Raw genomic sequence first — 24,795 nt, 5'->3', positions numbered from 1 at the left:
ACTTGAAGATGATAAAGGATACATGCATATTCTACGAACCCCAATCAGCTTGAGCAGCGTGCGTGCCCGTTCCCCAGCACAGGTGGGTGGACAAGCACAATTGACACAGTCTACACCTCTATTGCCATCACACTCATCCACGCATGTATCTCCTGTGCTGAGTGGTCAAGGTTTACATGCAGCCAACTCACAGGTTCCAGCTTCTATAGCTCCTTCTAGGGGTCAGGGGACCAGGCTTCAACGAAACAGTCCCTTGCGGAGACACGGCTCTCCAGTCCTTCAGCAGCAACAGCAGGATGAACAAGCTTCATATCAAGACCAGTATTTAAAACAGCTTGAAAACCGACTGCACACCCAACAGAAGGGTAGTTGCCGAGGCAAGGTAAACAAACCGAATACTGCACAGCAGCGTAGGATGCTTTCACAACAACTTGGGACCCAGCACCAACAACAAAAGCAACAGGTGACTAGGAATTCATGAAATATTCTTGTCTGCTAAAATGGCATGGCTGTTTTTGCTGAATGTCAAGTTATTGCGAGAAATATCACATCCAAGCAAAAGATTTTAGGGTAATCCATTGGAAGAAATGGCTGTATGGATTGCATCTCATCTTGAGTGGTATTTAAGTACAGTATCTGAAAAAGTAAACATTAACAACATCTACTTAACAGATTTGTTTAAATGAAAGAATACATTGGCAAATTAAATTTTGTGCCATCATTCTTTTATTATTTGACTAGATTATTACGGTATAGTTCTCGCATATATTTGTGTTCATCCAGCTGCTGCTGTTATTGTTTACAATTAAAAGTCGGGGATGTAGTTATAAAGTTGTTTGCTGTCTACCTGTGTCCATAAATTTTCCAGTACTGGTTCCTTAAATGTTGGAGCTACCTGGGCTGTAAGGGTAGGCTTAAAAAGCTATTGCATTGTCAGAGAAGAAAGTATGACAAAATGGACAAAGAAGCTCTTTAATACTGTAGTGTGACCATAAGATGGGGGGACAAATAGAAACTGGACACTCAAATGTACTAGAGAGAGAAACATGTGAAGTGTGAGGGGGAATCATTCTGTACTAAGAGAAGAAATTGTGGAGGCCATTCCATACACATTCAAGTGAATGTGACAAAACCCATATTGTTTGGGGGTGATACCAGATGACTAGTAGCTAAGAGAAGCTGGAGCAGGGCCTGGAGTACAGTACTATTGTAAATTCAAAAAAAAAAAAAAAAATTCCACAATTCTCGTGTGTGGGCTCGAATTAACTGTTCACCTTGAACTGCATGTATCTGCTGATTATATCCAGGTGTTCATTGGTGTTGCCCCTACCCAGCCAGGGTTACCTTCCCTGGTGGGTTTGTATGGCTGTCTCTGAAGGGGCAGCTTGTGGATAGGGGCAGTTGGAGTTTTCGTGTAGCAGTAGAAGAGGGAGCTATGGTGTACTACTCACACCCTTAACAGCTGCCAGTGCCCTCAGGCCATTTTCAGTGTTTGTGGCATTCAACGAGAAACCCCTGTGTGCAGTGTTTCCTGCTTGGTCCATCCTTCAGAACTTGGCCTACCTTTTACAGTTTTCTGGAGGCTCATTATGGACCGATTCAAATTTTGCTCTCGCATTGTGTTGAGATCGAAGGATGTGCCTCAGTTTTTTTGTATTCCCTTGACTTTTGTAATTCAGAAGTGAGAAGCTATCCTAGCAAAATATCTTCAGGGAGCCACTAAGGCTCTACCAGAAAGAGACATTTCATTACATTCAATGCTGTTTTCTTTTAATTACAAAGTTGCCAGTAGTATTATTGAAAGTGTTATTTTCATTGTAAACAGATATCACTGATCACTTCCAAGGTTAAAGGATCATTAACCTTTCTCTATCACAGTTCTGATATAAAATTATATATAAAGCTGAGGAGAAGCTGGTAGGTACTATGCATTAAATTGTCATCCATACTTCCGTGGAAATAAACATTACATTGACCTGGGCTGTATGGGTCTCGATCCATATACTCGGTACAGTACTTTCCTTTTCAAGTCTGCTCATAGCCCAGTTGATAGTGTCGGCCTCACAAACGTGGGGTCAACGGATCGAGACCCATAACCCAAGTGAATGGAATACTATGCATTAGTTTTAATTTAGTGTGTAATCTCCAATTCTGTCATAGTTTGTTGTAATTTAAAAAAATAGATCTTGGGAAAACGACTAGGTTTTCAGAAAGTTAAAGGGTTAAGTAAGTTTGTGAATTTATAATTGTAAATTTGCAGGTTGCAGGAGTGCACATTAATCAGCCTGTTGTGTGTGGTGCAACAGGCATCCTGCCAACTGGTGTTGGTACTCAGTCATTAGAGCAGCAGCAACAGAAACACACATCTCCACAGGTATGGTCATTTTACATAATTCTCAAGTGGAGGCTTTAAATTTTTGCTGAAATATGATGGAACAGTGGATTAGATATTTATAATTTTCTGCCATCTTTGGATGTCTGTAGTTAAGCTTTATGACTTTTCAAATGCTCACTAAAGAAAGATCACTCAAGACCCTATTATACAGAATCATGATAGTCAGGGCAGAGCTATATTGCCAGTAGAACTTTAACGTTTTAAATCACCCCTGGCCACCCACATTGGTGCTAAGGAGGCATCACAGAAAAGCTTAGTACAGCCAAGAATGACTACAGACATTTCAAATCATAAATTCTCAACAACTTTGCGCATCGCAAAGACAGCAGAGTATTTCTCTTATCAACTGCCAGTTGATGGCAGAAGTCTAAACATCTGATCCCAGGACTGTAGCCCTATTCAAATTTTTGACGGATCAGGCTAGTTTTGTGATAAAAGATCAGATTAGGCTTTTCCTGATAGATTAGGCTTTTCCTAATAGATCAGGCTTTTCCTGACAGATCAGGCTTTTCCTGACAGATCAGGCTTTTCCTGACAGATCAGGCTTTTCCTGACAGATCAGGCTTTTCCTGACAGATCAGGCTTTTCCTGACAGATCAGGCTTTTCCTGACAGATCAGGCTTTTCCTGACAGATCAGGCTTTTCCTGACAGATCAGGCTTTTCCTGACAGATCAGGCTTTTCCTGACAGATCAGGCTTTTCCTGACAGATCAGGCTTTTCCTGACAGATCAGGCTTTTCCTGACAGATCAGGCTTTTCCTGACAGATCAGGCTTTTCCTGACAGATCAGGCTTTTCCAGACCAGGTCAGTGTTTTGTAGAGTATCATAGTGTTCTGGATCAAACAGTTGTTCCAGAGCTTCCACACTTGAGTAGGGGAGTTCTGCACCAACGCCGTCGGGGCAGATGTCTACTGGTGTTGAGTTGGTTGGTGGTTGGTGTAATTGCAATAGTACTGTCGACTATTTTCAACAGTATCTGGGGTCTGGCGAAGCCGGTTTTGCCTCGAACCCGGACTTTGATGCGGTAAATCATTACAAAGTATCTAGATCCCACACAGTCTGTCTGCTGTTGGTCACAAATACCAACTGTGCATAATTCATAATTAATGATTAATAATGTGTAGTAATACTGTACATTTAACATAATAATTAATTAACATATCTTGGCATAAATATTCTTCAGTTAAGATTAAAATTTGTAATATGGGCAAGGGGGGGGGGGGTGGGGGTGGGGGGGTTTGGCAATCAGGTGCTTGATCAGTGATCCCCCACACACTCCCTCCCTCGCCGCCTCCCTCCCTCCCTCCCTCCCTCGCCGCCTCCCTCCCTCCCTCCCTCCCTCCCTCCCTCCCTCGCCGCCTCCCTCCCTCCCTCCCTCGCCGCCTCCCTCCCTCCCTCCCTCGCCGCCTCCCTCCCTCCCTCCCTCCCTCGCCGCCTCCCTCCCTCCCTCCCTCCCTCGCCGCCTCCCTCCCTCCCTCGCCGCCTCCCTCCCTCCCTCCCTCCCTCGCCGCCTCCCTCCCTCCCTCCCTCCCTCGCCGCCTCCCTCCCTTCCTCCCTCGCCGCCTCCCTCCCTCGCCGCCTCCTTCCCTCCCCTCCCTAAATACTTCCCCTCCCCTCCCTCAATACCTCCCCTCCCCTTCCCTCCCTCAATACCTCCCCCTTCCCTCCCTCAATACCTTCCCTCCCTCCCTCACTGCCTCCCCTCCCTCACTGCCTCCCCTCCCTCACTGGCCCCCCTTCCCTCCCCGTCCCCTACTCCCTCCCTCCCCTTCCCCTACTCCCTCCCTCACCCCTACTCCCTTCCCTTACTCCCTCCCTTCCCCCTACTCCCTCCCTTCCCCCTACTCCCTTCCCCCTACTCCCTTCCCCCTACTCCCTTCCCCCTACTCCCTTCCCCCTACTCCCTTCCCCCTACTCCCTCCCTCCCTACTCCCTTCCCCCTACTCCCTCCCTCCCTTCCCCTACTCCCTCCCTCAATGCCTCCCTCCCCCACTGTCTCCCAACCCTCCCTCAATGCCTCCTTCCATCAGTGCCTCCACTCCCTCACTCAGGTGGGTATTCACCATGGTGGGGATTGCAATGTTTGTTTACAGTTGCTGACACATCCTTTGTAACCTTCACACACAACATTTATAGTTACAAATGGCACCTCTAGAGGATTCAAACAAAGTACTGTGTACAGTATATTATATGCAGTATGCCTTTTCTAAGGTATTTAAAGATAGTTTGATTCATTATTGTACAGTTTAGTAGTACTGTAAATAACAATGCATAATTCTTGATTTATATTACTACAAAAATACATTACATAAATGCCTCCTAAAGGCATCTCTGGTTGCAACGAATCCCTCACTCCAACTTATTGGAGTTGGTTCCCAACAGTTCGTGGAATCGAGGTTGCGCTGTATGTAAAATATCTTCACAGCAACTTTTGCAAAGTTGTTGTGCAACTTTTGCAAAGTTGTTGTGAAGTTATTTACAAAAGCGTACAAAATCACAGGATATAGCCCTGGGGGCTATATCCTGCAATCGCCCCCTATATGGGACGATTGCTACATGAACACTCATAAATTGTAAAGTCATCATGAGATTTCCTTGTTCCATGATGGACAGTCATATTTTATTTTATTTTACTGTGATTGCTAATCACATTTTAACAATAATAAAAGAAAAAAAATGAATTTTTGTTTTCCTGTGCACCAGGGCATTGTCTCGTGTAAATGGGGGCACAGCCCAAGTACTAGACAAACTATTTTCTTTTCATTTCATATTTGTGGGATGGGTATTTGTAGGTGATGTGTAACAAGTAATAGAAAAGTGTATTGTAATGTGTGGCATCAGAGGTGTGGCTGATTGAGTTAAAATACATTGTTGATAGTTAACAGTATCTGGAAAGGATGACTGGTGATAGGCCTATAACAAAAATATATAGAAATAAATTTGTGTTGATGACTTCATATTTAATGCTAAGCTCAATATGCAGGAACAAAATTATTAATAAAATATTGAGTAAAACTAATAGAAAAAAATTAGTAACCCCCCCCCCCCCCCTCAATTTCTGTTTAACAGTCACCAACTTCAACCAAAAAGCTGTCATTAAGCCAGTATCGTCAGAGGATATCCCACGAGTTAAAACATCAACAGCAGCAGCAGTCTCAGAAGTTAGTTACTCAGGCCCAAGCAACATCCTCTGGTGAAGAACTCAGAATGTAAGTTTGCTTTATTTTATGTTTAAAACAATATACACTGTCTTCTTGATGACATTAAATTTGCATTTTGGTGTTTGATAGAAGATGATGGGTGGACATGGTGAGTGAGTGGCTGGTGTTTGATAATGATGATGGGTAGACATGGTGAGTGACTGGAGTTTGATGGATGATGATGGGTAGACATGGTGAGTGAGTGGCTACCTAGTTTTATTTATCTAGTTTTGTTTACTGGAATCAAAATCCTGCTCTTGGTCCTGCTTTGGTTGGAACAGTGAATAAATTGTGGTAAGATATCTGGCAACTATCAAGGAATACTGTACACTGGAATGAAGTGTGTGAGAAAGGAAAGAAGTGTTACTGTTGATGAGTTGGAAGATACTATGTTCTAGGTGACATTTCTGTTAGTACAGTATTAGTATTCAAGAATCCTGCATGTGAGCTTCAAGGGGTGAGTTGTGCTGTCACCTGGTAGCAGTTGTTGCTGTTGATTATTGGGTATGTAGTAGTTTAAAAAATGTTAATTTTTTAATTTTTTTTATTTGCAAGTATTGTTTGTTAAGGGTTTTGTATGATTTGAAGTGCTTATGCATAACAACCATTGCCTCCTTCCCCACACCCATTTTAAAAGGGGAACATGACACTATAAAGTTATTTGTACTGCTGAGGCTGTCACTCATTACTTGATGTACTTTAAGGTTTTTCTGAGGGGAGCTCCATCAATTCCCCAGAGCTATCCAGGCTGATATGGATATATTAGATTTCTGACATTAGTCAATGTGCATGGAGTTCTAGGCCTACCGGGGACCTTGAGCCAGAACCTGGCCACCTCAGAGAGGCACTAGGAGCAGTGGCTATAGAAACTCCCTGTGTGGTTGGGAGCATTCTATGTCTGCCATCGACCGGGTCAGGCACCCAGAAAGGTAAGCACCCCAAAACAAACCCCATTCTGGTAAAAACATTGATAAAAAGAGCCGAACAAGTGGACAGAACTCCTCAAATGAAAACAAGCAAAGTATGTGATACTGGTAAGTTTGTGTGCCTCTGGCTCCAGAAAATTGCTTCAGTTATGTTCCTTGTGGTGTCGTGCTGTCTCTACGGTTGGTGTGGGAACCAAAAGTAATTTCTTCAGTACTCGGGCTGCAAGCGCCTAGGGTTTCCTTCCCTAGGTTTCCTGTAAGTACTGCCCTTGGGGCTTGGGGCCACCTTCCACAAGTCACCTTGGGATCTACCTCCGCTGTGTCCTTTGCTGCTCGGAAATTGACTGCCCTTGGAGTCAGGGGGTTTCTATGTTCCCCCTGTTTCTCTGGGTAGGGGGTAGTTTTTGTCACTGGTAGGGGCGCAGGGTACCGTGCTGCTAGTTATCACCTTACATAGTGGCCGGCTCTGTTCCGCTTGGGTACATTGTCCTCTTGTGGGATTTTTCTTTTTCTTTTTGTTTAGCTGCCTGGTGGGGGGTCTGTCACTTGGTTTGTCAGACCCTATTGTTATTGGTCCTCCGCTAGGCCCCCGCAAGTGTACACATCTCGGGGGTTCAGCTTTAGCAGTTTGCTTGGTACACGTAGTTTGGGGTGCCGGCTAGCAGTACCCTGCTTGGGTTTCCCTTAGTGGAATACCACGACTAAGGGCCCTGGGAAACCTTGCGGGGGCTCTGTGGTCCAATGGATGCAACCCCTGGGCCCCCTCTCACTTCGTGCGAGTCGGAAGGTTGCTCTGTCCCCTTGTCTCAGAGTAACAATCATCAGTTGTGCCTCCGCCATACTGCCTGTTGGGTCGATGACACTTTCAATCCAGAGGAGTGCGAGTGTTGTTGCTTGTATGTACTCCAGTTCACCCAATCTACTGATGATCATATGCGGGTGCAGGCAGCTTCAGCGTTGCATGCTAGGTTCAGGTTGCTGCAACGCGAGAGGAGGCGGCTCATGCGCCGCTTGAGCCGTCCTGGTCGTTATCCGGGTGCTCTCTTTTTTTTTCTCTTCTCCTCGGTTTGTAGTGGCCACTTCAGTTCTGGGTTGTTTCTCCAAGTTCTTTTTTTTGTTGGCATTGGCCTCTGAGGGTCAGGTTGGGAACTTCATGCTCTCCTCCGGTGCAGAGGTTTCTGCTCTTTTGGTCCTGGTGCGCAGACAGGTTGGTTGGTTGCGCAGACAGCGGCGCGGGAACGTGGTGACATCATGCTAGTTTGCTTGTTTTCATTTGGGGAGTTCTGTCCACTTGTTAGGCTCTTTTTAGCAATGTTTTCACCAGAATTGGGGTTTGTTTTGGGGAGCTTACCTTTTTGGATGCCTGACCCGATCGATGGCAGACATAGAATGCTCCCAACCATATAGAGGTTTCTATAGACCATTGCTCCTCGTGCCTCTCTGAGGGGTGCTAGGTTCTGGCTCGTAGTCTCCGGTAGGCCTAGAACTCCATGCACATTTGGAAAGTATATAAAAGGGAAAGATCGACCTTTGAGGATCACCCTAAACGGTCCCAATCATATGGAAGAAGTGCTAAGGAATGCTAGAAAATTACAAAGTGATGAGGAAGGGAAAGTATGGTCGTTAAGACAAGATCTTTCAAAAGAAGACAGAGAGAGAAGCTAAAACTGAACTTCGTCGAGGCAAAACATCTAAATGAGGGCAGGAACGAAGAAGAAATCAATTTTTTTTTTCTACAAAGTGATACGAGTAGGCAGACCAGTAAAATGATACAAAAAGGCAAACCAACAAAATCACTAGAGAAAGGGGTAGTGAAGAATAAGGAGAGGGGAAACATGTTCCTGAAAATTGCATACACCAACATAAATGGAGTGAGATCAAAGATACTGGAGTTAGTGATGTAATAGCTGCAGACACCAGACATTGTAGCACTCACGGAGACAAAACTTGATGATATTTTATATAAATAATTAAATGGGTAGAACACCTGAAGAAAAATGATATATCAAACAGACAGCATGGTTTTCGATCTGGAAGATCCTTTGTAACGAATTTACTCAGTTTCTATGATCGAACCACAGAGATTTTACAGGAAAGAGATGGTTGGGTTGACTGCATCTATCTGGACCTAAAAAAAGGCTTTTAACAAGAGTTCCACATTCGAAGTTGTTCAGGAAACGAACATTTTGGAGGGGTGACAGGTTGTAACACTGTAAAAGTGTTTGGTTTAGTTGTATTTAATACATACATAGAGTACATGAGTCACAGACAGGAATTTGAGAAGGCGCCAGCTTGGTCGCCCTGAGTTTCACACCTCTAAGAGTTAATGACCCCCAAGTGACCTGAGGTCAGATCATGCGAATTTCACCTTACTTCTACTAATCTTATAATTGGAGCCTGGTAGCCTTCAAACATGCCGACGTTTAAGGAGTGGCTTGGTAGAGAGCCGGAGGCTATCTACTTGTGGGCGGAGTTAGCTACTAGGTTCCCCAATATATACTCGGAGAGTTATCGATTCGAGAGCATTAACGACAGAGAAGAACGGCAGTCAGCAGAGCAGAGAAGACGGCCCTAGCAGGGAGGCTGTCGGCCGGCAGGGCGAGACAGTCTCTGTCCACTACAGACCCCCCCCCCCCTCCCTCAATCCAGCTATAGGCAGACACTTGGTGAGTTGAACATTAAGGTGACTTGGTCGTGTTTTACAAGTGTTGTGTGATGATCAGGGGCAGTCAGTTGTAGTGTTCTCAGATTCTTGGAGGATGACTCACTTTACATATATAGATCTTGAACATTGCTTAAATTATGATACTTAGTATGTGAAATATAATTGAATTTATTATTTAAATTGCCTTTGTGTCCCCTAGAGTTGAGTTGAGGTGAGAAAGCCTCTGGGATTATTGGTTCCCTGATTTTACTGAGTACATGAAAGATGGGACATACTAATAATGACCTTGATAACATCTTTTGAGAATTTTGTGATACAGACAAGTTCCATTCCTTGTCTTGTATGTAATGATCATGAATGGATGGTGGCAGCATTTCGTCTTCTACTATCTACTCTTCTACTTCTACTATCTACTCTTCTACTTCTACTATCTACTCTTCTACTTCTACCTATCTACTTCTCTCCCTCCACCCCTCTCTAAACTCTCACTTTCAACTAATGACCCTCCTCGCTCCTCCCACCTCCCTACCTCTCACCCCAAACCCTCACTAATTACTTCACTATTCATTTCTTTCCTTTCGTTTTCTCTTATACGTTTGTGGCAGTGAATAGGTATTCTAGAGTTCTCTCTAGGGTTTCGGGTAACTGATCTAGTTACGGCGTCTTGTAGTCTTAGCACCTAGGTAGTCAAATACCTAGGTTACAAGGTGTTGAACGAGAGAGGTTGCCTTAGGAACTCTAGGAGTGCTCTAGAATAGTTAGCTAACTGGGGACGGGATAACGGACTAGAGAGAGCTGTTTCCCCCGGCCTCGTTAGTTAACTGGGGGGGGGGGTGGAATAATGGGCAAGATGGCTATTTCCCCACACCCCCTGTTACAAGGTAAGCTTCTAACATGGAAGAAAAATGAGGGCAGTAATCAGAGGCAATGTATCAGACTGGAGGAATGTTACAAGTGGAGTACCACAGGGTTCAGTTCTTGCACCGGTGATGTTTATTGTCTACATAAACGATCTACTAGATGGAATACAGAATTATGTGAACATGTTTGCCGATGATGCCAAGATAATAGGGAAGATAAGAAACCTAGATGATTGTCATGCCTTTCAAGAAGACCTTGATAAAATAAGTATGTGGAACACCACTTGGCAAATGGAATTTAATGTGAATAAATGCCATATTATGGATTGTGAAATTGGAGAACATAGACCCTACACAACCTATAAATTTTGTGAGAAATCTTTAAAGAATTCTGATGAAGAAAGGGATCTAGGGGTGGTTCTAGATAGAACCATCTAGGTAGGTTCTAGATAGATAATGTGGTCACCTGAGGACCACATTAAGAACATTGTGCGAGGAGCCTATGCTACACTTTCTAACTTCAGAATTGCTTTTAAATACATGGATGGAGAAATACTAAAGAAATTGTTCACGATTTTTGTTAGACCAAAGCTGGAATATGCAGAGGTTGTTTGATCCCCATATCTTAAGAAGCACATCAGCATACTGGAAAAGGTGCAAAGACATGCCACTAAGTGGCTCCCAGAACTCAAGAATAAGGGCTACGAGGAGAGGTTAAAGACATTAAATATGCAAAAACTAAAAGATTGAAGAAAAAGAGGCGATATAATCACTACGTACAAAATAGTAACAGGAATCTATAAAATTGATAGGGAAGAATTCCTGAGACCCAGAACTTCAAGAACGAGAAGTCATAGACTTAAACTGACGAAACAAAGCTGCTGGAGAAATATAAGAAAATTCACTTGTGTAAACAGAGTGGTAGACGGTTGGAACAAGATAGGTGAGAAGGTGGTGGGGGCCAAAACCGTCAGTAATTTCAAAACGTTTTATGATAGTGCTGGGAAGATGGGACACCACGAGCGCAGCTCTCATCCTGTAACTGCACTTAGGTAATTACATTGATGCCAGAAATCTAATACAGTATATCCATATCAGCCTAGATAGTTCCGGGGTGCCTCCGGGTCCCGTCCAGAAAATGGTGTTTCATTACATTCAACGTTGGTTTTTTATGGGTCCAACTTCTGGTAGCTTAACAAGATGTTGCTCATAAAGGGACATTTATATCACTTGGTGCCCTATTTTTTTAAAGAAAACTCTTTGAAATAATCACTAGAGAAATGTAAATTTTTTTTTTTTTCTCTTAGACCCGTGTCGACAAACAATGCCCTGAATCAGCAGTACTACTATGTGCAGCGTCCTGATGGCAAGAAAGTGTTGGCAGTAGTTCCTATTGGTCATACTATTTCAACAACCGTTGCCCAACACACTCCCAATTCTGCTTTGTCCACCATGACAACTGCAGTGTAAGTTAACCCATATGTCCATACACTAATTATTTTTAAAATCTGAAGGTCTAGGTAAAAAGTCTGGTATCATACTGAACATCTATTAAATAAGAATTGAAAGGTAGTGAGGTTTCAGACTAAAGGCAATCAGAGGTTTTGTTCTCACAAGAACTGGCATAGTACAGATGAACACAGGATCATTTCTCTTGAAAAAATAAGAAATAAAAATAAGAGATACAGACCGCCACTTGGTTTGTGAATTTGAGTTATCCGAAAGTTCCAGTTTCCCGATTGGGGTTGGGGAGTCACGCTACATGAACTAAGTTCGGGTAAGGAAGCAGTCCGCCAAGCGTCTCACCAGCCCTGGTGGTATGGGAGATGGCCCACTGACTGTGTCGGGCGCCACCACTCTTAGAGTGCTTTCTACCTTGTGACGTTGCAGATTCACGGCCTATTGTTCCCATTGTTTTGATTTGTCACGAGGTTGGAGTGTTCATTCTGGGACTTTGTTTTACATATCTGCACAATCAAGGAACATCCATGCACTATGTCTGCTCCAAATACACGCATTGAACTATGAATCGCATGCTATGAACCTGTCGATTGTTTCCCTTAGATTTTTTAGTATTATTTTTTCTCTTCGTTTTCCTCCATTTCTCGTTTACGAACTGACACATTAACCGACGGGTCTCGTCCCCAAGCGGTTCGCAAACCAAGTGATCCTCTGTACCAAGATTGTAAAAAAGAAAAAAGCATCTGTACTGTACTTGTATTCTGTATTATCGATCTTTTCAGCAAATGGGGTAAATTTAACTGTATACTTATTTATGGTGTCTGCACATTCCAACATACTTTCCACTGTGGTCAGAACAATTTGAAACTTCTACATATACATTAGACTACACGAACAGAAAGTGGGAGCATTGAGAAAACTAGGGTATGATTTGAAATTACCAAAATTTAGTTACACTGGTAGCCCAGCTTTCTTGTTTTTTCATAAGAAGGTTCTCTGTGCTGGCCTCCTTGCAGCTTTCCAGAGCTTTAGCCACAGACTCCACAGGGCTACCTCCGAACATTAGGGTGTTGAAATTTTCTCAATCTTACTAGGAGACAGGACTGGGGGAAATTAGTCAGCAAGTCAAACTTCATAACAAAATCAGCAGAATTTCTTCAAAAAGGATATGAAAATTGAACACACTGCGAAAAGTTGGAACATGCAGCTACGTCTAACTCAACTTTCCTGGCTACTACCAAGTAGCAGTGTGGAGTACCCATGGTTCTAGTTGGCCATCCTCCTTACTGTTTCACTTTATGTGCCAACAGCCTTACGCTGAGCTCTTGCTGGGGATCATTGTCTTACAGGCACGGTTTTATGCTTAACAAGGTGTGGATTCCATGCTGTTTGTGCATATTCTAATATTGGTCTAAAAATTCTGTATAGATTGCCTGGAAGGATCCTGATATATATTTCTAATATGAATTAAGTTGAATTAAACAATTTCTGGTGTTAGTGTTGGAATCATATCAACTTTGAAAGTTTTCTCTCATGCCAATTCTTATGGTTGCCTTCTCTTTATGGTGTAGCTAACTCCTAGTTTCCTTTCTCCCTATCTCATCCTCATTGCCATATTCTTGTTGAGATTAAATTCCAGCAATTATTTATTTGCCTACTCGTGGACTTTGTCAAGATACTTCTGTAACTTTCTGAAGTTGTCCTGTGTTTTTACATGACTCGTCAGCTTTACATTTCATCATCTGCATACATTGATATTTATGAGATCACTCCCTCTAATGATAGGTTGTCCACATTAGTTAGGATAAGTAGCAGTCCCAGGACTGAGTCTTGTGGGCCCCAACTTATTACGTTCCTCTAGTTTGGAACACCTCTGACTGTCACTCTTTGCGTTCTCTCATTCAGGTAGACCTTTCCCAGTTTAAAGTTTTCCCAATTATCTCGGCCTGCTTTTTCATCTCGTACACCAGCCTATATTGATGTTTTGGCAATTTAGGAAAATAGTCTACCCAGCTACGATTTTCCAGTATTATTTTAGTAATTGTCATAGAACTTAATAGTTTATCAGGCACAATTTTCCCTTTTCGAATCCATGTTGCCCTTTCATTACAAAGTTAGTTCTCCAATGCAGGTGTTAAGTGAAATGTATTTAAAGAAGTTATGGATGCCCTTACAAAGCTTCAAGGTGCACTTGTGACAATTGCTATTAACAAAGAAATTCAAGCATGCTAGTAGGGTGGGCCTAAATACCGATTCTGTTCCCTGTAATTAATGTTAGGAAAACAGAGATGATAGATTTGCAACATACTGAATACAGGGTGAAATAAATGACTTGAACAGGGAGAGTCATTTTTCACAGAAATGCAGTTCATTTGAGGGGCAAATGAGGGAAATTGAAAGGACTGATTAGTTGGAAAGATGGAAGAGTATTCCTAAATCTAAATCTTGAGTATGTAGTTTATAATTAGTTATTACGACTTAAGTAAATAATTTACTGTAAGTTTGTGTAAACTTTCCCAGCTATAAATGTACAAAAACGAATTAAGTGTTTTTGTATAGCTATGGTGGTAGCTAAGTGAAAGAAACTGGGTGTAGTGGTGGAGGAAATGACTTTATACACAGTTTTAAGAACAGATACGACAAATCAATAGAATGTCGGCACTAATTCACACGCCAGGTAACCAGTAGTTAGATGGTAGGGCCCTAGTGCCAGCTCACACTCCTACACCCAGTAAAGTAAGCAAACACTTTGTTTTTCATTTTAACTTCTGAATCATGTTTAGTTTTCTTTGCCCCTCTTGTGTTCTGTTTGTCACCTTCAAAATATCACAAAACATATATATATGTTTATCACAACCATATATATATATATATATATGGTTGGTTTTCAGTAATATTTGGGTTTATGTATTTAAAGTAGCTAATAATAAAGTATAAGGGCAATATATTTAGATTTATTTTACTTTAATGATATAATATTTTATTATTAGCTGATACTGATATGAATGTTAGGAAATAGTGTAAAGATGCTCATAGGTTAAAAATTAGAATGTTGTCTAGTCACACTATTTTAAATGTATCTGTGCTAAGTGATAATAGATTTTGATTGGAATTCATATAAGGAATGTTAGAACAGGAATGTTAGAACAGGAATGTTCTAACTTGAAGTAAACTTGAAGTAAAGTATATCTTATTTTCTTTCATGGTGCTTTAATTTATATTATTGATTTAATGCAAGTGTGCATATTTGCTCAAGTTTATTAATATTGTGGATTTACTTCAGCTCCTTATTACACAGGGCATCACACTTAAGCAAATCGACAGCAGGAAGCAATACAGTTTTAACTGTTAAGCAGGAAGATGGAGTGGTATTGGCAGGAACAGCGGGAACAAATGTACAGTCTTCATCTGCGATGTCCACCTTACCACCTTCCTCCACTGCCGTTTCTTCCACAAACCCACCTTCCGCATCTCCACTCCAAGAACAATCTGTCCATTCAACAGTGTCGGCAGAACAAAAGGAGAAAGATCCAGTATGTGAATCTAGTGACTTCCTGTTTTGGGTTCTGCAGTGATATAATGCATTTATTTTTTAGATTATTTAAATTATCTTCAGAAAAATAATCAGAATTTAGGTTATTCAAGCTGTGAAAAAGAATATGGCTTTGTAGGAAAAGCCTTACTGCTAATTATTTGCCTTAGAACTTACTTTTTCACAAAGCGGTTCTTAGGAATAAGGTGAACCATTTTACCATAACTTTGATATCTTTTGCATATGTTAATTATATTGATTTGCTTGACCATTATAATATTTTTCTGGTGGGAACCCCTACGGCTCCCCGGAGCTTACTAGGCTGATATGCTAATATCAGACTTTGACATCAGTCATGTCTATGGGGTTCTTTGGGCCTACTGGGAACCACAAGCCAGAACCTGGCCCCCTCTAGAGAGGCAAGGGGAGCAATGGCCTATAGAAACCCCCGTGTGGTTGGAAGCATTCTATGTCTGCCATCGACGAGTTAGGTACCAAGAAAGTTCCAAAACAAACCCTGATTCTGGGGAAAATTGCAACCAAAAGCTGAACGAGTGGATAGAACTCCTCAAACAAAAATGAGCAAACTAGTATGATGTTACCCGTCGCCGCGCCGTTGTCTGCGCAGCTCCCCCCTCTCCTGGAGGAGTAAGGGGGAGCCCCAGACCCCCCCACATCGGCGATCCACACCCCCAGTTCTTGAGGCTGATGCTATAGGCAGCGGTTGTGTGCTCTGGCTGCAGACTTTTACAAGCTGTGCTTTGTGTGTGGCGTCTGTTCTCCAGGGGTGCATGAGCCAGGAGTTCCTCTTCAGTACACGGGCTGCATGCGCCTAGGGTTACCTTCCCTAGGTGCCCTGTGAGTACTGCCCTTGGTTCTTGGGGGCTACCTTCCACAAGTTCCTTGGGATCTGCCTCTGCGGTCCGTTAATTGCTCGTTTTTTTGGCCGCCCTTTGGGTACTTTGGTGTTTTGTCTCCCTAGTTTACCTTAGAGTAAGAGGCAGTTTTGCACTGGTGAGGGGCGCAGGGTGGTGCGCAGCTTGTTGTCACCTATCACAGCGGCCAGCTTTGTTCCTTGGGGTACGTTGTCCTCTTGCGGGGTTTTGTTTTTCTTTTTCTTTTTGCCTGGGTAGGGGGTTCTGTCCTACTTACCACTGTTGTTTGGCCTAATCCTGATGCTCGGTGGTGCCCCCCTGTTAGGTCCCCTGTGAGTGTACACGTCCCTGGGGTTCAGCTGTAGACAGTTGTTTGGTAGTTTTGAGCGCCGGTTAGTAGTACCCTGCCTGGGCTTACCTGAGCTTGAGTCCTCTTCAAGTAAACGCTCAGGACCCTGGGAATCCCCTAGGGGTAGCGTGGGTCCGATGGATGTGACCCCGGAGTCCCCCCCTCGCTTCATGCGAGTTTGAGGGTTGCTCAGTCCTCTTGTATGTGGGTGACCCTCACTGTTTTTGCCTCCGTCATGCTGCCTGTTGGGTCGGTGACACTTTTGACCCAGAGTTCTGTGAGTTTTACTGCTTGTTAGTGACTAAATTTACCCAATCTGTGGATGATCATCTTCGGGTACAGGCAGCGCAGGCGTTGCATGCTAGGATTCGGTTGCTGCAATGTGCTAGGTTGGTTGCTCACCCGGATGCCCTGTGGCTGCCCCGTTTTGCTTATCTGACTTGGGGGTGGGGTCTCTTCCACCCTGGTTCAGTCCGCACCTCCTCGTTCTTCCCTTTCTGTTCGTTCTGGTCCCCCTCCCCTGCTTCCGGACCTGAAACGTCTGAGGGTTTTGGAGTCGGGGCAGAGGTTAGTTGGTCTTGAGACTCGGGGCAGCCTCAGGGAATGCCCCTTCCGGTGTGGCGACGGAGGCATTCGAGTCTCCTCCACCAGCCGAAGCCTTCGGGTCTGACCAGTGAGCCCCCTTCTTTCCGGCTTCTTCGGTTGCAACGGCCTTGTCTGGTGGGGTCGGTGCTTGGGGGGAGGACTCGGCTCCGGGTCCAGCTGGGGAGGACCTTGGGGTTGGGGAGAGGTTGAGTTGGGGGCCTTGGGCCCCTCTGGACCCCGCCTGGGTTTTTCTACCCTCCGAGCGGGGTTTACTGTTACAAGGAGTGGGGTTCCCCCCCAACCCCCCTGAGTCGTCCACAGGGTTATTAAGGCTAGCCAGCCTGCGGTCTTTCCCCATGCCCATGACGTTTGCAAGTTCGTGTCTCTTGCCGCCGTCTTTGGTAACATGTCTTGGGCTGGCATTCGGGCGTGAAGATTTTGGAGCTGTTCGTTACCTTGTTAATGTTCCTGGGCCCAGTCGAGCCTTTGTCGCTTTGGGTCGGCGGATGCAGCCGGTTGTCTCGACTTCGAGTTGAGGAGTGAGCGGCAACCGCAATCCGGATATGTCCCTGTTCTTTCCTTTGTGGATAGTTAGCTCTGGGGAGCCATAGGGGCTCCCCCCAGAAAACCAGCATTGAATGTAATGAAATGCCATTTTCTGGGTGATTGCCGGAGGCTCCCTGGCATCCCTCCCTCCCTTTCTCCGGTCGGCGTTTTTTTCGCATGTTTTTGACCTCCAGCCTCAGAACTGGGGTGTGGATCACCGGCATGGGGGGTCAGGGGCTCCCCCTTACCCCTCCCAGGGAGGGGGGAGCTGCGCAGACGACGGCACGACGATGGGTGACATCATACTAGTTTGCTCGTTTTTGTAAGAGGAGTTCTATCCACTTGTTCGGCTTTTGGTTGCAATTTTCACCAGAATTGGGGTTTGTTTGTGAACGCTTACCTTTCTGGGTGCCTAATCCGATCGATGACAGACATAGAATGCTTCCAACCACACAGGGGGTTTCTATAGGCCATTGCTTTCCTTGCCCCTCTAGATGGGGCCAGGTTCTGGATCGTGGTCTCCGGTAGGCCCAAAGAACTCCATACACATGACTGATGCCAAAGTCTGACATTAGCATATCAGCCTAGTAAGCTCCGGGGAGCCTCCGGGACTCACCCAGAAAATGGCATTTCATTACATTCAACGCTGGTTTTTTGCAATTATACGATATATTTGACTACTGTGTTATTTACAATAAATGCTTTGTAAAAATTGGCATTTTCAACTTGCAGACTGATAAGCCTCGATACATTGCTGGCCGTATAGCAGTTTGTACCAACTGTGGCATTCTCAGCGAGGACCTAAATCGTTGCCAAAGATGCAATCACAGGTTACCCAACCATGTGCGAACCCTTTCCTCTGCACCCACTACTACCACCACAACCACCACCACCACAACCGCCACCAAGACTTCCACTAATGACTCTGTGGCTATTTCTAACAGAGGGCTTGCAAATTTGCCACAAGTGTCAAAACAGGTAATTGCCTGGATTATTTTAATTTGTTGAAAGCAAACTATTATTCAAAGGTAATTAAGATACGAGTTTATACTTAAATTATTATTTGTTTTTTTAGTCAGATCCCAGTTAAGTTGACCAGAAAATGTTGTTCCAATTTTACTTTAAAGTTAAGTAATTGCACAGTAGATTTGCATGCACAAGGTTGCTTTTAATTGCTAGTAGTTGGTATAGTTGTTTTTATAGTTATTTTTATAGTTGTATAGATCAAACTTTGATCTTTAGCAAACTTTTAACCCCTATGTAACCACCTTAGCCATTTTCCTCAAAGATTAAGACTCTACCCAGGGACAGTGTTGTCCTCTCATTCTTGACAGTATGGATCTTAATTTCTCTCATTGGGCATACAGAGGGGAAAGGAAGACTGAAGAATTTTCAGTCGAGCCCTAAATGACCTCAGTAGATACACTTGGGAGTACCTACTCCCAAATGCAGGTTCAAATCTTCATGGCTCCAACCAATTTTCTCACTTAACTTATTTTCTCACTTTTGCTGCTTGATGCCGCATATTCCGTCACAGAACCAAAATACGGAGTATGCGGGATGACGTATACCACAATCGGCGTCAATAATTTTAAAATTTGTAGAGCTTCCATTTATTGTCCAAATACTATGGGACCTGTTTTAAAATGCATGCCATTTTAAAACAGGTCCATTTTTCTACCCCATTCTCTGTATACCCCATGTGGCATCCTGACCTGCCGTGTGGGTGCTCACCAAGGCTGGAGGCTCATTGTTCTCGTGACCTCCCTCGGCCTTCCCTCAAGTCGAAAAGTTTCCTCATTCTGGTTATTTTATTTAGGGTATTTATTGTTACCGGCTTTATAAGCACCTCAAATTAACTTCCAGATGGATACTGATCAAGAACAGAGCCAATCCATGACAAAAGCATTGAAAGAAACACGTATGAGGAAAAAGTTATTGAGTTTTCGTTGAAAGTATAGTAAAGTGAGCCTTGTATGTTCTTATATGCAAATATCCCTTTACAGCATTCTATTGCGAACAATTTGATTTCAAATTGAATGACGTAGCACGAAAATTAAGGTCAGAAAGCTGAAAAGAGAATAAACATTAGTGTGGTGAGCTCTTGGGTAACGCTCGGCCTACCTTGTTGTGCGCGGTGGGTCTAAAGTATAGGAAAGTGAGACTTGTATGTTCTTATATCCACATATTCTTTTAGAGTATTTTATTGCAAACAATTTGATACCAAATTGAACAACTTGGCATGAAAATTAAGGTCAAAAAGCCAAAGAGTATAAACATTTGTGGGTGGTGGTGGCGAGTTCACTCGCACCGCTCAGGCTACCTTGAGGTGCACTGCGGGTCGCCCACTAGGGCAACAAAAGTGTTAACTTAAGGACGTACATTCATCTACACTCAACCTTCTCCAAACAGTACTTGGAATTCCAAAGTGACTGCCAACTGCTGCTTTATTTCTATGCACACAGTCAGATTGAACAAACTTCTTCAAACAGTAATTTATTCTAGTGAGGTTACTATTAATGTTGTGTGATTGAAAATTGCTTCTCTTGTGGCTTATACATTTCAAAATGAATGAAGACTCCAATACAAGCGAAAAACTATGGTAAATTTGGCATGTTGTCACAAACGTAAATATCATGTTTAGAGCATATTATGTACTTAATGGATGTTTTCTGGCTTATTTGCACTCGCAGTCTGTTTTTTATTCTTCAATCCCTGTACCATGGTTTAGGCTTTATCATGAGTCTGTCCTGCAGCAGTTAGCCACTCTCAGGGCTCCTTTCTCCACTATGACTTATGATGACCTTCATGTTTGTGGAGTTTTGATGGCAATTTGCTTGTTTTCCATCTGCTACCTTTTCTTCAGCAGGAAGCTTAAGCCCGGGGAAGTCTGATTCTCTGGCTTCCAGAGAGGGCTTCTGGGGCTTTCTTTCACCCATCAGGGCTAAAGAATCTCTGCTCATTTGTTTCCACCTCTGCTGGGAATTGAACCCGGGCCATTAGAACTACGACCCCCAAGCACTATCCACTCAGCTGAGAGACCCCGGGATTGTCCTCTCATTAACTCAACAAATCTATACCTTTCCATGGTTGTATAGGGATGAAATTGGAGGGATATCCACCCACCCTTTGTTTACAAAGCCTATGCTGTCATCTGGTAGCAGGTAGGGATAGTGGCCAGTAGCAATATCAGTAATGGTTTTCAGTTTCCTGCAAAGTTGGTGACAAATCCATTTTACTTCCTTGTAAATATTAATGCAAATACATATAAGTACAGTATGTACCATTATTTAAAGTTAGAACTACCAAAGAAGCACTCTCTCCCTCCCACCTTCATTCCCCTGCTTTCTTTTCATTCCTATTCATACCAACCATTCCCAATGTTCAAGTAATATTTCTTAAAAAATTGTCACTTAGTAATATTTTAAAGTACAGTACTAACCAAATTTACCTTGTGAAAAACTAGGAGTGTCAACCTTGATCCTGTACTGCTTGACCTGACACTCGCTACTTGTGGACGGTGTTGGAGAGATTGTAGGCTTAATGGTTGGGTTCTTACAGGTTAGCCTAGGAAATGTTTCGTGCTTGATTGCAAAGTTTGCTCATCTCACAGTACAGCTCATCATAGCATTACATATCCTCACATAGTGCATGATTCACTGCACTGATATAGGGGTAATCCACGTTGTCTTTATCAGCATACAAGACCTAAAACAAAGATAAAAAACAAAATAAATGAACTCCACTTTCATAAATGGCTTCACAGAGGCAAATGTATTATTTGGAACATTCACCAAAATCCATATTAAGAGATTACATAGGTTTTGATTCCAAATTATAGTGTCTACAGATGTGGTAGAGTAAAATGGGTGCATGGAGCATGTATGTTAGAGATGCAATTACTCACAACATTAAGATCATCAAATAATGTGGTCGAGATATTAGGTATTACAGTAGGAAACAAAACCTCAGTACTGGAATTATGCTCATGTACAAACCATTAGTCTTCCCCTTTCTTATAGAACATACTAGGTTTTGTGTTTTCTTTTGTGGAAGATGGTAAAAACTTGAATGAAAATTGCCTCGGGCAAAGACAAACAAAAATGTAAACTGATTTTAACAGCTTTTCAATGGGCTATGGAAAAAATAGGAAATTCATCTGACAGCAGGGAAAATGATGGTGTGGATACAGTAATGACAACATTGAAAACAAGTCTATGCTCCACCAGTAATTGTAGTACAGTATTCAGATCACTGGTGCCATCTTAAGAAAATACTGCTCGGTCATCGCATCCCTTTTCAAGACAGACAGGATAGCAGTGCTAGAAAATATAGAGGGAGACCTTTATTGCCTGTGTAGAATGAGGGGGGAAGGAGAAATATCCTGAGTGTCTAGTCCGATAAGTTACTGCCAAAATGTAAGCTAGGGGAACTACAGAGGCAAGTCCAGAAAGGCTTGTTTCTTTACACTCAATGGTCTGCATTTACATGTACAAGCCTTCATAAATATGCTTTTTTTTTTTTTTTTTTTTTTTTTTTTTTTTTTTTTTTTTTGAGATATATATACAAGAGTTGTTACATTCTTGTACAGCCACTAGTATGCGTAGCGTTTCGGGCAGGTCCCTGGAATACGATCCCCGCCGCGAAGAATCGTTATTACAACCAAGTACACATTTTACTGTTGCGTTAAACAGAGGCTACAGTTAAGGATTTGTGCCCCGTAAATCCTCCCCGACCAGGATACGAACTCATGACAAAGTGCTCGCGGAACGCCAGGCGAGTGTCTTACCACTACACCACAGAGACTGTTAAAATGATTAAAAAGCATCACTTTCGATGGAAGGAAAGTTACTTGAATGATATTTATTAAAGAATTTTTGAAAGTGTCTTGTTAATTGGTGCATGGAACTGTCCAGTGGGTGTTTATGTGGCATTGGGCTCTTATATAACTTTTTTGTTTCTTTTTATTATTTTCTGCCATATATGTAACCCTACATTAGTTCACCAGCTCTGCCTTGCCAGTTTACCAAAAAATCTATTTCCTAGAACAGATTTTGACCCGTTAATTTTTTCTACTGCACAATTGTAGATGTATATGCACTGTAGACCTTGCACTTAATTTATAATTTTGTTAAATTTGAAGCCCCTATTCAAGGGTTTGTGTGAGTCATTTATGACTTGCATTCTAAACAGGAATTCTATGGAAAGACAGGAGGTGGGGCAAGAAAAGGAGTGGAGAAAAAATCAACACCACCTGCTCCCCAGAAGTCTAAAGGACGAGGTAGAGGAAGAGGCAAGACTTATGAAGAGCCTGGTAAGTTCTTTGTGTCTTCTGCATAAAATTAATTTAACCCTTACACTGCTCAGGGGTCCTTGGGACATTTACACCCCTGTGCGCAAGAAAAAAAAAATTCAAAATTTTTTTTCGTCTTCTAAACATGTTAATTTGTGTCCCCTGAGCACGGAAAAAATATAAAAAAATCGTAGGTGACATATTTTGGGCGCAATTGACCGAGGAAGTCTGGCAAAAAGTGGGCGTTGACAGAGCGGTCGTCAGACCCGGTCAGCGTCACCCGCGTTGACAGATGAGAGTTGCCACGAAGATATTATTACGTAATTGTTTCAATGTCTCCGATTGATTTTTTCTTAGTTTTTTTGCAGTAATATTATTCAATAGTGTGTATTGTAATATATTTATATAATAAAAGTGGTTAATAATCGCTATACTCAAAAGTATGATGTGCATATTAGTGATTCAATTATTATGTTTATAAAACAATAAACAAATAGTTTTGCTGCTATTACACTCTATATACAGGTTATATATAAGTATTGGCATGTTTTGGTCACCATAACGAACCACTAAGTTGGTATTGAGAGTCGAAAAGCAACGAGGAGTTACCGCCACACACCAGCCAGCCACTCGCTGCCACTCCCTCAACACACGCACTAAACTTTCTCCCCCAACAATACCATTCGTGGTGTTATTACACTATATACAGACGTTATATATAAGTATGTATATATTTTGTTCACCACAACTGTACAGCTAAGCTGATATAGTTAGTTCAGGCACTAAGAGTCGTCGCTATACACAGATGGCGGCTGGCGGCTCCCTCACTCTTTCAAGGTCACACGCACTAAACTTTCTCCCCCAACAATACCTTTGCAGTGTTATTACCCTATATACACATATTATATATAAATATCTACATGTTTTATGCACCGTAACTGTGCACCTAAGCTTGTAGTGCGCCCAAAGAGCATAGTGGCCACCCTCTAAACAGCTAGACAAATCATGCAGACGACGTCACCTCCGTCACCCATATGGCTCCTCCCAGCATAATCCTTTTGCTGTTATTACACTAATACACACATTATATATAAGTATCTACATTTGTGTTCACCATAGAGAACCACTGACCTGGTATGGTGAATGCAAACAATAACAGCTAGCCACACAGTCAGTAAACGATGCTGTCTCCCTCCATCTCAGCATCACTCCTCCCACAGCGCTAATTATTACAACAATCCTGCTATTATCACAACCCTGGTTATTTATATCACAGTCATTGGTCATCTGTAATATTGTCATCGCTAAATAATAACAATTATATATTTATTTTGACATTTTTCGGCGATGCTGTGGTCACAAGCTGAACATCAATGCTGTTCGCTCATGCTGCGTGCGCCGGCCTTGGTTGCTCCAACAGTACTGTGCCTCTCACACCTGAGAATATTGCCCACGATTTTTTTTTTAAATGGCATCTGTTTACAAGAGCCCTGAGGAAGCTACTGTGAACCCCGTGTAGCCGCGGGCCATTTGAATCAGGCCTGGCACCCTATGGCGTATATATACGCCATGCGCACCATGGGACATGTTACTCAGGGCGTATATATACGCCATGCGCAGTTTAAGGGTTAATGAGTAAAGAATTCTGTTTACAGAGGTTATTGAACACAAAACCTTTATACAAATAGCTTGTCTAGTTTATTAAAAAAAAATTCTGGGGGGAGCCCCTATGGCTCCCCGGAGCTATCCAGGCTAATAAGGATAGTCCTAACTTTTGGCATCAGTCGATGTGGATGGAGTTCTAGGCATACCGGGGACCACGAGCCAGAACCTGGCCCCCTCAGAGAGGCACGAGTAGCAATGGCCCATAGAATGCACATGTGATTTTGGAGCATTCTGTATCTGCCATTGACCGGGACAGGCACCCAGAAAGGTAGGCGCCACAAAACAAACCTCTATTCTGATTAAAAACAACAAAAATAGACAAATGAGTGGACAACTCCTCAATTGAAAACAAGCAAACAAGCATGACGTCACCCGAGCCGCGCCGCATGTCTGTGCAGCTTCCCCCTTCCCGGGAGGGGGAAGGCCACCCTGCAGTTCCTTG

The 24,795-nt window shown here is 42.9% G+C and overlaps 1 protein-coding gene across 15 annotated transcripts in view; it reads left to right on the top strand.

Annotated features, from left to right (window-relative positions):
* LOC123757949 (uncharacterized) overlaps window positions 1–24,795 on the top strand; it is a 68,758-nt gene that overhangs the window by 14,128 nt on the left and 29,835 nt on the right. For 5 of the 15 annotated variants that reach the window (XM_045741939.2, XM_045741936.2, XM_045741932.2 and 2 more), the window contains 7 exons: window positions 1–463; window positions 2,261–2,374; window positions 5,466–5,605; window positions 11,355–11,513; window positions 14,792–15,041; window positions 18,128–18,373; window positions 22,589–22,709. The exon at window positions 1–463 is cut by the window's left edge and continues 2 nt beyond it. In XM_045741939.2, the coding sequence (XP_045597895.2) occupies window positions 1–463; window positions 2,261–2,374; window positions 5,466–5,605; window positions 11,355–11,513; window positions 14,792–15,041; window positions 18,128–18,373; window positions 22,589–22,709 (1,493 nt within the window). The remainder of the gene's footprint in view (window positions 464–2,260; window positions 2,375–5,465; window positions 5,606–11,354; window positions 11,514–14,791; window positions 15,042–18,127; window positions 18,374–22,588; window positions 22,710–24,795) is intronic. The other 10 variants (XM_069338782.1, XM_069338780.1, XM_069338777.1 and 7 more) reach the window with 7 other exon arrangements.

Source organism: Procambarus clarkii, chromosome 40 (genome assembly GCF_040958095.1).
Source record: "Procambarus clarkii isolate CNS0578487 chromosome 40, FALCON_Pclarkii_2.0, whole genome shotgun sequence".
Lineage (NCBI taxonomy): Eukaryota > Metazoa > Arthropoda > Malacostraca > Decapoda > Cambaridae > Procambarus > Procambarus clarkii.
This window is presented reverse-complemented; position numbering and strand designations above follow the sequence as displayed.